At 44.1% G+C, this 12,406-nt stretch overlaps 1 protein-coding gene across 1 annotated transcript in view; it reads left to right on the top strand.

The window, feature by feature from the left end:
* The window catches only part of LOC134460642 (low-density lipoprotein receptor-related protein 1B-like), a 573,784-nt gene that overhangs the window by 490,621 nt on the left and 70,757 nt on the right, over positions 1-12,406 (top strand). The window contains exons 63-67 of the mRNA XM_063212999.1: positions 8-101; positions 1,307-1,423; positions 3,515-3,634; positions 9,180-9,299; positions 10,992-11,108. Of these exons, the coding sequence (XP_063069069.1) occupies positions 8-101; positions 1,307-1,423; positions 3,515-3,634; positions 9,180-9,299; positions 10,992-11,108 (568 nt within the window). The remainder of the gene's footprint in view (positions 1-7; positions 102-1,306; positions 1,424-3,514; positions 3,635-9,179; positions 9,300-10,991; positions 11,109-12,406) is intronic.

Below are 12,406 nucleotides of genomic sequence, written 5' to 3'. Positions count from 1 at the left end.
CCCATAGTTTCGATGTGGGACAGATGAGTGCATCCCATTCTGGTGGAAGTGTGACACGGTGGACGACTGTGGGGACGGATCAGACGAGCCTGCAGACTGTCGTGAGTACATCCACACACTTCCACATGATACCTTATATGGATCCAATTTCCTGTACCACACATCTTGTAAAGTGGAGGGGATGCGCTCACACTGTCGCCTAATAATGAATACAGTTCTTAACTGGGAGCTGAATCCCACATAAAACATAGATGAGGAAATGAAGCGAAGGACAGCACTCTTCAGATTTTTCTTTTGTTTATTCGCCTGCTAACGTTTCGGACAGAGCTCTTCCTCAGCGTGTAATGGCGATTCAATCCAATACTGTACCACACGCCACCTTCCCAATGCAACATATACTGTTGCAGTACATCACATGAAGTTTATGGTGCTGACTGTGCTCTACTGTATGTACCGTAGTCACAATGCAGATAGCAGATAAACGTTGTTATTTGTACAGTGATGACCGGTTAAAACTGTGCTGCCATGACATTTACGGTAACCTAGGAGGCCGTACTTATTCTTGTGGAAAAGTTCTAATAATTATAATTTGTATTGCTACAAATGCCAGAGGACAGCATATGCCCTTGGATTCAGGAGGAATTGTTGTTATGCAATATAAAACAAAGCAGTTCTATTTATCAGCATCTGTGAGGTCTAATTAGTATGTAAAACATCACACACACATACACACCTGGGATGTTAGTACGGTTGTGACTCACAGATGTGGTTGTGTGTGTGTGTGCATGCGTGTGTGCGTGCGTGCATGTGTGCGTGTGTGCATACATGCATACATACGTGTGTGTTTGTGCCCGTGCATAAGTGTGAATGACAGTTATTAAGTGAAGCTTATGGTGTTTTGCAAAAGAGCAAAACGCAGAAATCTCTTCAGTGAACAGATGCCCTGGTTCCCTATTAGCAGTCAATGTGAATAACATATTGTCTCTCTCCTATTATTAATAAATGCCAATAACATAAAGTCATACACACACACACATGAACACAACTGTCTCTTTATTTTTCATTGTTGAGGGTGTTGATTAAAAGTGTGTGTGTGTGTGTGTGTGTGTGTGTGTGTGTGTGTGTGTGTGTGTGTGTGTGTGTGTGTGTGTGTGTGTGTGTGTGTGTGTGTGTGTGTGTGTGTGTGTGTGTGTGTGTGTGTGTGTGTGTGTGTGTGTGTGTGTGTGTGTGTCTGCGTACTTGCGTGCATATATGCGTGTGTGTGTACGTGCATGTGTGTGTGTGTGTCTATGTGTGCGGCCTACAGCGGAGTTTAAGTGCCAGCCAGGGCGTTTCCAGTGTGGCACGGGGCTGTGTGCCCTCCCGCCCTTCATCTGCGACGGAGAGAACGACTGTGGAGACAACTCTGACGAGGCCAACTGCGGTGAGGAGACCTGGCTGGCCTTTTTCTTGTTCCCCATTCTTTATCTCATTCTCTTGTCCTCTCATTCTTTATCTCATTCTCTCTCTCTCTCTCTCTCTCTCTCTCTCTCTCTCTCTCTCTCTCTCTCTCTCTCTCTCTCTCTCTCTCTCTCGCTCTCGCTCTTTCTCTTGTTCTCCCATTCTTTCTCTCATTCTCTTTATCTCTCTCTCTCTGTCACTTTACTTTTCTTCCTCTTCTTGTTCTCTCTCTCCCTCTCCCCCTCTCTACAGTAAGGAAACGAGCATGCTGGGGATACAACTCTTTAATGAATTCTTTCTTTCTCTGTCTAGCCTTTCTCTTGTTCTCCCATTCTTTATCTCATTCTTTCTCTCTCTCTCTCTCTCTCTCTCTCTCTCTCTCTCTCTCTCTCTCTCTCTCTCTCTCTCTCTCTCTCTCTCTCTCTCTGTCACTTTACTTGTCTTTCTCTTCTTCTCTCTTGCTCTCTCTCCATCTCTACAATAAGGAGACAAGCATCTAAAAAAAGAGAAGGCAATGCTTCACTGGGTCATTTATCCAGGTATTTCAAAAAAGGGTGCTCATCAAAAAGACTTGGGCGTCCAAATTGCCATGAAAATATTTAAAAAATAAACTGCTTTTGAGGCTTCTTTACTGAAGCTTTAAGTCTTTATTAAAAGGAGACAAGCATGCTGGGGATACAACTCAGGGCTTATGCCAAATGTATTCTTTCTTTATCTGGCTCATCAGTTTCTGTCTTCTCTTAGTCTCTCTCTCGCTCTTTCTATCTCTCTCTCTCTCTCTCTCTCTCTCCGCTTTGCTCTGCGTACTCCTCACTCCCATAACTGTTTATCACATATCAAATAATTGTGATCAGACAACGTAACAAGCAGTTATAGCAGCCAAACAGAGTTTACTGTCGGTATAACAAGTCATTTTAATGGGTTGTGTTTTTTTCTCCCGTCCACTCTGCATGCTCGATCATTCATAAGTGTCAGTGTGGCCTCGGTGACCCCTGATCGATAACCACTTTAGTAGCATCAGGAACGATTAGAGGCCATTCTGTCATCCGACGGCAGCAATCAGGATGTATTAGACTCAGTCTAGCATATCGCCCAGCCCAGCCTGACACTATGCAGCAGCACCCGCACATAACGCCACTGAGATCCACAACACCATAAGATGCAAAAGAAACAAAGTATCCAAGGCACTCTTCCCAAAAAAGTTAAAATAGCTACTAGAAAACAAAAAAAAACTTTTCTACAATGATTTAGCCATTTAATAAGTCTATTTTAACCATTCAGGGTGTATTGGAGTCAGCACAGCTCCAGCCCAGCTCCAGTTAAGCACCAGCCCAGCCTGGTACTCTATGGCAGATCAATGCAGCACCAGCCATATGAGGACTAATGAAGCCATTTATACCCCCAACGCCCTGGCCTTTCCTTGCGTGCAGCACTGCATCGTAGATAGACACGTAGACAGACACGCAGTTAGCCAGGCCACGTCGTCTTAGTATAGTGACTCTCTACTCAGGGCAAGAGCAATATAGTTGCTGATCTCCTGAAAATTCTGGAACTCCACCCATTTTTGTCGGGAACCAGTCAACTTTGAGCAGCTCCAACGGCCCTGGGTAGAGGCGTGTCCAAGGCAGTGACCTGATTTAAGCAGGGAAGTTCTATTGGGACTAAGAATTTAAACTAAAATGTTAATTGTTATGCTCTAGGTCAGACCAAGTTGCGAAGAGATTTTAAAGTCGATGATAATCAGGCTAGCAGGCAGGTAGGCAGAGAGACAGACAGACAATGGTTCATGAACACTGGAACACTGGTTCATTGCTTCACTGGTTCACATTCGTTCCCTGTTCATGATGCCTACTAGACATCCTCTGTACCCATTAAAGTCCAACTTCTCAGGATATTCTATCTGATGACACCAAAAGTTTTCTCTTTTGCTGCTTCCCTTCTCCAAGTACTCATCCACAGTATGCAGTGTCAAAGTCTTTTCTCTCCATTGATGTTGCAGGCACATACTTATTCTTGACTCTTTTGGTTGGAGTTGCTATTTGCTATTTGTGTCATACTGTACTGTATGTTGCAGACACCTACATCTGTCTGACGGGCCAGTTTAAGTGCACCAAGAAGCAGAAGTGTATCCCGCTCAACCTCCGCTGCAACGGCCAGGACGACTGTGGAGATGGAGAGGACGAGACAGACTGTCGTAAGGAAGTTTTTCTTATTATTATTCCTTTGCTCTATTTTATTCTTGCGATCTTTGTCTCACACTCTCTATTTCTCTCTGTCTCTCTTACTCTGTCTGTCTGCCTGTGTCTGTTCATTCCCAGTCTTTCTTTCCTTTTACATCTAGTATTCACCCCCTCTCTTTATCTCTGTCTCCCATCCATAGCTACAGTATAGTGTTGAGAAGAAGAGTTGAACAGAAAAAGGGGGCCTTGTTTCATGAAGGTGACAGGTGTTGTGACAGCACGATCGAGAAGAGAGCACTTTCTCTGTCTCTGTTCTGTCTCTATCGCCTTCTCCTCTTCTCTCTGCAACTTTCTTTCCCTCCCGACACTTCTCTCCATCCCTCCCCAGTAGTTTCTCTCTCTCTCTCTCTCTCTCTCTCTCTCTCTCTCTCTCTCTCTCTCTCTCTCTCTGTCTAGTTCTCCAACTCTGCCACTCGTTCTTATAGTGCATGTCTTCCAGTGAACTTTAATAACACTCGAATGACAGATCTTTAGAAAATACATCCCTCCCCATCCAACCCTTTGTTCCCTTCTCCCTATCCACACACACACACACACACACACACACACACACACACACACACACACACACACACCAACTCCCCTCAATTGTTAGCTGTGAAATGATTACCCAACCAGCTGATTTTAGAGTTTTACATCGTAAAACATGACGGACATGTTGAAGGGGAACGTGGTGTGTCACAGAAACGGGGGGAGAGTGAAGGACAAGACGAGCAGAAATATGAGGGAGGAGAGGAGGGATAGAAGAGGGGATGATGAGATGACATCTCTCTCTTTCTTCCTCTCTTCCTGCCTTTTCCTTGCTCTACCTCCCTCTTTTTTGATCTAAGTCCATATCCCTCTATTTCCATCTCATATCTCGCCATCTTCATCCCTCTCTTCTTGCCTCTTACGCTATCATGCTTTTGCATATTGCCCTCTGCAAACAATTTGAAAAACCTCCTGCACACTGACCATTTCGCTTTTTTTCTTTAATAAACAACGTTTCGGTCCTAGACCATCATCAGGCAAACTCCAGGTTTGGGACCGAAACGATGTTAATTGAGTGAGTTTTGTGAGTTTTTTCAAGTTGTCTGCTGAGCGACCCATGGGCCATCTCCGATGCACATGCCAGCTGAGCTGTGCGAAAAACTCCAAGTCTAACATATTGCCCTCTAACAGCATTTACAGCAACTCAGCACTTCTAATAGACAGAAGCCTTTTAGCTGCCGAGTGTTGACATCTGGTGTGCATAGGAAATCCCCTCTTTGCTCTTTTTCTGTTCATGAAATAGTTATTATAGGCCTAATAATACCCAAACACAGCCCTCTGGCTGTGCAGAATGAGCATTGATGCAATTTGTTAAGGGGAAGGATCTGTGTTGGTGGGAAACGGGAATTCATTTGGGGTAAAAGTTTCATCCAGGGACACTGAAAGAAAGTTTACAAGTAATTCAAATCACTGTCTTTTTGTATTTATTCTACCCTATTATATTTAATGCAGCATGGGTAAAACCAGATATGCTTTATGGAGATGTGCACTGTTTGTTTTTTGCGTTTTTGTTTAGTCGTATTGAGGGTTATGGCTAAGTTGTTTTAGCTATACTTTATCTCACTTGGCAGTCCTCTTTGTGACGCCTTCGGGAATCTATTTTAGATCAGTAGGACAATAACCTCTAAAAAGAAAAGCTAGCATAAAACCATATGACCATAGATCAAAGCATAGCCCAACTCTGTTGTACCTACGGCTCTGGGAGGAGCTGCAATATGATTGGGACACTTTGTTTTGGTTTGGCATAATGATTGGCTGCACCCGCCTGTCATGCTGCCATTTCAAACTGTCCCCCATGCATTTCTATGGGTGATTTCTTCAATGGGATCACTTCCCAATTACAATAGCTTTGGTTATGGTCTACAGCTCACAGCTCCACATTATATACAGTAAATTACTGCAGCTCCTGGCTGTCCAAGTTCAGATCCAATGAAGACTTTTGGATAAAGAGGAATATCTTTACACTTCAAATGGAAGTCCAGTTTAATACAGTTTACCTCTTTTGACTCATGAGAATCATTGCAGACACATACAAAGTATCACAGCCAGTGATGACTCCTTTGTTTATATTCATGGTTCTAGTATGGTTTGGTTATGTCTGATTAATGTGCTTTTTTTTACCACTCAGTAAAAATAGCCCTGCGCCCAATGACAGAATAGAACTCAGGTGTTCCATTATCACACTGAAGGTAAAGAAGCCATTTGGATGAAAGGGGAAATTAATTCGGTAACACTTTATTTTAGGGATACATCTATTAGCACTAATACATACAACGCTCCTGTATAAATAACTTGTAAGGCATGTACAAAGCAAAATCAAACATTTGTTAGGCATGTATTCACAAATGTCTTGTTCATGCATAATAACGGATTTATTTCCAATTTAACCTTAGTAAGGACCTAGTAATAATATAATAATAATAATAATAATAATTGTATTTGTATAGCACTGTGTCATACAAGGCATGTAACTCAAAGTGCTTAACAAATGGGAAAAAAACATTGTTAGAGATAGATTTAAAAGGAGAGGTATAGAGGAGAGGCAGAAAAAGCAGGAAGGCAGAGGAAGAAGAGATAGACAGAGAATGTAGAGTCATAAGGTCAACGTAGGTTAGGACCAGGATTCTTAGATGTGTAAGGTCCATAGTGGCTGGGCCTATCATAAGTCATAGATAGTCACACAGAGATTGGGCGCTCAGGTGCGGCCCCTGGTGGCATCAGGGGTGAGGAAAAACTCCCTTTCGCTTGATTCATAGTTTGTGAGGGGGAAAAAAAGCTCAGTGAGGTCTGAGAAAAAAGACCCCCTGTAGTCAGGAAGAAACCTCGGCCAGCGGCCACCTAGGGGAGCCCCCTGCCAGGGGTGGATTGCGAGTAGTAAGGGCGCTGCGGCGGCTGGGACACTATGACGCCTTGGCAGCTAGGAGTTGGCAAGGATGAAGAGGTGGGTCTTCAGCTGCTTCTTAAAGGAGTCGACGGAGGTGGCTGATCGGATCTCGATGGGGAGGGCGTTCCATCTCTTGGGCGCATAGCAGGCAAACGCGGCGTCGCCGATCTTCTTCTGCGGGGGGGGGTAGGGGTCCTTAGCAGCTTGGCATCAGTGGACCTGAGAGCTCGAGCAGGGGCATAAAAAGAGAGCATGACTGAGATATAGCTAGGGGCAAGTCCATTTAATGCTTTAAATACTGTGAGCAGAATCTTAAAGTCGATTCTGTATGAGACAGGTAACCAGTGCAGGTCTGACAAGACAGGAGAGATGTGCTCTCTCATTCTGGTTCTTGTTAGGATTCTTGCCGCAGAATTTTGAATGAGTTGCAATTTGTCAATTAATTTTTTTGGGAGACCGGAGAAAAGAGCATTGCAGTAGTCTATCCTACTGGTGACAAAGGCATGAATAAGTTTCTCAGCGTCTTGTCGGGGGGCCAAGCCGCGCACTTTGTTGACATTTCTAAGATGGAAAAAAGCAGATTTTGTTATCTTGTTGATGTGAGGCTCAAAGCTCAAATCCGAGTCTATGACCACACCTAGGCTAGTAACCTTATCTTTAATGTGTATGCTTAGGTCACCTAGGCTTGAGTGGAGTTTTGCACGTTTTTTCTTAGGCCCAATGAGCAACACTTCAGTTTTATCTTCATTTAATTTTAGGAAGTTACTGTTCATCCAATCTGTAATGGCAGACATGCATTTAGTCAAGGCATGAATGGCAGTGGTTTGGCTAGGCTCGACAGAGATATATAGTTGAGTGTCATCGGCATAGCTATGAAAATCAACATTGTGCTCTCTGATGATGGAGCCCAGGGGCAACATATAGAGAGAGAAGAGGAGAGGGCCCAAGCAACTACCCTGAGCAACTCCAAAAGGCACATCATACTTGTTGGAGACGTATTCTCCGATGGTGACAAAAAACTGTCTTCCTGTAATATATGTTAGTAGGCCTTAGTGTTTGCTTAGTACATGCCTTACAAGTTACTTATGCAGGCATTAACATCGTATATATTAGCGCTAATATATGTATCCCTAAAATAAAGTGTTACAATGAATTCAAGCTCCATAAGGAAGAGCAGCATGTTGGAAACAGGGATAACACCATCCTTAGCTTTCCATTTCTATAGTTGTTTATGTTTTCCTTTCGGTTTGCCTGTCCTTCCGATCAAAGGCACTACTTGGACTCTATCAGAGTATTGGACTCTCAATGAAAAATATTAGGAGCTACAGAAGCTGCAGAAGCAGTATAGCATGGTCGAGCATTGGAGAGCCAAGCAGAGCAACCCAAAAAAAGTATATGAATCGGCAAAGCATACAGCTCAAATAATATATTATTAAACGAGAACAAGTTTGGTATATTCTCTTATACATAATTTGAGAAGGAGTTTGGACGAAAGAATGCATTATGAAAGAATGAGATTGGTCTATTCCTTCATTCATTATTTGAGGAGTTGGTTGGAGGTGGGCGAATGTATTATGGAAGAATTCAGTGCATGGAGAGAACAGCGTGTGAAGAACATCAGACTGGAGTTTCGTGTAAGTGCAAGCGAGCGAGCACGCAACACTCCAGTCGATACTTTTGTCCACTTTTAGACTCTTAGAGATTCGGTCAGGATGAAGTGGGGAAAATGGCCGTGTCCATAATTTATGGGGAGGGAGGTGAGACCTTTTCCTGGCTCATCCAAACCAATCACTGCCGCTGGACAAGGAAACGTGAGAGGAAATCAAAGTGGGAAAATAATGGACATGATCATTTTCGGTGAAATCATTTTTGCAATAAAAGTCGATGTCCCACGGCTACATCATTACGATTCTCATGGCAAAGTCTAAATGTTGTCCAGCATTCACAAAGCTCTCTAATGGCAGTACTCAGGTGCTTCAAGTGTTTTTAGTCTGACCTTAGAAGAAACCTGGAAAGGAGAAGCTGGAGCACACTGCAGCTTAGTTTTTAAGACTTTATTCTGTGCACACACCCGACCAACGTTTCTGTGTTGCTACACCTTCTTCAGAGTCCACGTTGGACGGGTGTGTGTGCACAAAATAAAGTCTTGAAACTAAGCTGCAGTGTGCTCCAGCTTTTCCTTTCCAGTGACGTCTGTCCTACTGTGATGCAACTGCAAGCTGAGTGAGGGATGATACGTAGAGTTCCAATTCCGCTTAGAAGAAACCTTGTGGTAGTGACTTTTCAAACAGGATCTTCCCCCTTTTTCCTATTCCCTTCTTCAAAGGACTGTGGACAATTGATGATAGTAAAAAGATTGACATTTAGATGGTAACAAATGCCCTGTTTTGGATTCGGGGGGGCGGGGTCTTTTTTCAGATGTTTTTTCTCGTATTGAGAGTGTGAAGGAGAAGGCTCCTCCCCTTTTCATGCCGAGGGGAGAGAGATGTTTTAGGGAAAATATTGTATGTTATGAACTGGTGGGTGAAGTCTAATAAATGAGTTTTAAATCTCTCTTCCCTTCTGATTGTGTGTTGGGTGTATAGCTGACAGCACCTGTTCGCCAGACCAGTTCCAGTGCAAGACCACAATGCACTGCATCTCCAAGCTGTGGGTGTGTGATGAGGACCCAGACTGTGCTGATGGATCAGACGAGGCGAACTGCGGTGAGTGTGAAGAAAAATGTACACACACATACACATACACACACACACACACACACACACACACACACACACACACACACACACACACACACACACACACACACACACACACACACACACACACACACACACACACACACATACACGAACACACACACACACACACACACATACACACCAATTGGCCTGTCTCATGCGTCATACATGCTTTACTTCTGAGTGCCACTTGAGTTGCTGATTGGTATGGCAGTTTCTCTCTCTCTCCCTCTCTCTCTCTCCCTCCCTCTCTCTCTCTCTCTCTCTCTCTCTCTCTCTCTCTCTCTCTCTCTCTCTCTCTCTCTCTCTCTCTCTCTCTCTCTCTCAGTGGCAAGTGCCGCAGCAACTGCTGGAGTTGTCGCAATCACATCTCTCTCCCACTTACGTCCTGTACCACTTATTACTGATCTGCCAATTCAGGCTGAGGCTGCATTCACACACATCACAAATAGTTCCTCGCTCAGTGAGAGAAAGTCAATAGAATGTGTATAGAATGATTAGGACAGAACAAGCGATGCATTGTGGGCAAATTCTGAGATAAAAACAAAATATTTTATCTGTGTCTATGATTCCGTCCGTGTTAATGTCACTACACAGGGGCACCGTAGGGCACAAAAAAGTAATGTGAAGTGAAACAAATAGCAAACAGCATAATAAATAGCATATAAAGCAATTCGATCAGATAGCATGTGTGCTATTTTGAGCGCATTCTGTAGCATTCTGTACTCTGTATGCTAAACTTGAGCAAAATTTCAAGGTAGGGTTTTTTTTTTTGTGGTGACGCTCATACCGGGGCACAGCAAATTCATAGCCAGGCATGTGCCCCTGTAAAGTAGGTCTGGTGATGCCCCTGGTGCTCACATGAGGGCATGTAAAGTATGCCATAGTGTATGTGTGAAAGGGGGGTCTGTGAAAGGAGCAACTTGTTTGATGTTGGGAAACTTCCCGTCTCACATCTCATCTCTGCCAGAGATCTGAGGTGTCGCCACCGCCATGTCTCTGTGCCTCTGTGGCTCTCTGCTGTTTCATCTCATCTCATCCAGCCTGGCCTCAAGAGTGGAGCTCACCAGTTTCAACTCAATCCCACTCTCTCTCTCTCTCTCTCTCTCTCTCTCTCTCTCTCTCTCTCTCTCTCTCTCTCTCTCTCTCTCTCTCTCTCTCTCTCTCTCTCTGTCTCTCTCTGTATCTCTCTCTCTCTCTCTCTCTCTCTCTCTGTCTCTCTCTCTGTATCTCTCTCTCTCTCTCTCTTTCTCTCTCTCTCTCTTTCTCTCTCTCTTTCCCCCTCTATCTCTCTCTCTCTTTCTCTCTCTCTGTGTCTCTCTGTCTCTCTCTGTCTCGGTCTCTCTCTCTCTGTCTTGGTCTCTCTCTCTCTCGGTCTCTCTCTCTCTGATGAATGCACAGACACTCATCACTGTGCTTGGCCTCAACCATGTAGGGCCGGTTCAAACTTGATGGCAGCAGTCAACCCCAGAAACGCACAGTCACTCTCTCTCTCTCTCTCTCTCTGTCTCTCTCTCTCTCTCTCTCTCTCTCTCCCCCCCCCCCCCTCTCTCTCTCTCTCTCCCCTCTCTCTCTCTCTCTCTCTCTCTCTCTCTCTCTCTCTCTCTCTCTCTCTCTCTCTCTCTCTCTCTCTCTCTCTCTCTCTCTCCACTCCAGATGAGAAGACGTGTGGTCCTCATGAGTTTCGCTGTGAGAACAACAACTGCATCCCCGACCACTGGAGGTGCGACAGCCAGAACGACTGTGGAGACAACTCAGATGAGGAGAACTGCAGTGAGTTTGTGTGTGTGTGTGTGTGTGTGTGTGTGTGTGTGTGTGTGTGTGTGTGTGTGTGTGTGTGTGTGTGTGTGTGTGTGTGTGTGTGTGTGTGTGTGTGTGTGTGTGTGTGTGTGTGTGTGTGTGTGTGTGTGTGTGTGTGTGTGTGTGTGTACTGTAGGTATGTACAGTATGTAATGTCGTATTCACAGTCTGTGTGTGTTTATGTTTTATGTGCACATGCAGTTTTCCCTCACTTGACAGCTGCTTCAAGATATCTCAAACTTGTTCTTTCATTTACGTATCCCTTGTGACAAGCCCAGTGTTTTAATGTAGTTTTCAGTGGGATTTTCTTTAAAGCAGTATGTCTTAAATAAGACTGTTGGTTCAGGACAAGGTCTTACCACCCAAGCGCAATTTCCATATCTCTAAATTTTCTTGATTTTCCCATTTCCCATTTCCCATTTGTCTGTTTTGGTATTGAATATACTGCTATGATTACTTTTTAGAGTTACATTTTAAAACATGTAATTTATAGTTTGCTAACTATTTTTGAGTTGCAACTTACAATTCATGAGTTGTGCTCCACATGAGTTCTCCATAATCCCAAACTCTGCCCATGCCATGAATAAAAAATCTAAATCAAACTAAAGCCAAGATAGCTGATGTGTGTAATCATGTTCCTCTTTCCCCCATAGACCTCAGTAGCACCTGGAGCGGCAGCTAGCTGTCAGCTTTTCACTGTGTCAGGATCAGTTACGATAAGGCTGTAATGCTCACAGAGTTCCCCAGAGTTGTGAGAGCTGGCTAGCTATAGCTGAGCATACCAGTTATTCTGCAGTAGTCAGAATTTGACAGGGCACCTCAGCTAACTGTGAGACTGTGTGTGTGTGTGATTGTGTGTGCGTCCGTGCGTGCCTGCGTTCATGGGAGAGAGAGAGAGAGAGAGAGAGAGAGAGAGAGAGAGAGAGAGAGAGAGAGAGAGAGAGAAATATGAAGCCTATGACACAATTCCAAAAATGTAATTTTGATACCGCCATTGGACTACATGCTAACATTATTTGCTAAAAAACTTCCTGACGTTCCGTGAATGTGGTGGACATGATCATCCCATTAGCTAATGCCGAACAAGTGCGTGAGCTACTGTTGAAGTGAATAACCAGTAGTGGCGTGTTTACACGTACCTTAAAGGTTCCAAGATGCATATTAACCGTTTATAGGGCAACCAAATTTCAGCTTTGACAGGCTCCAGGCCACAACTAATTGGTCAAATGTGAAGATGTCATTATCTGCCCGAAGGCCTGATTTCTCCTGAT

The sequence above is a fragment of the Engraulis encrasicolus genome, chromosome 13 (assembly GCF_034702125.1).
Source record: "Engraulis encrasicolus isolate BLACKSEA-1 chromosome 13, IST_EnEncr_1.0, whole genome shotgun sequence".
Taxonomy (NCBI): domain Eukaryota; kingdom Metazoa; phylum Chordata; class Actinopteri; order Clupeiformes; family Engraulidae; genus Engraulis; species Engraulis encrasicolus.
The sequence above is the reverse complement of the archived record's forward strand: the minus strand, read 5'-3'. Positions and strand labels throughout refer to the sequence as shown.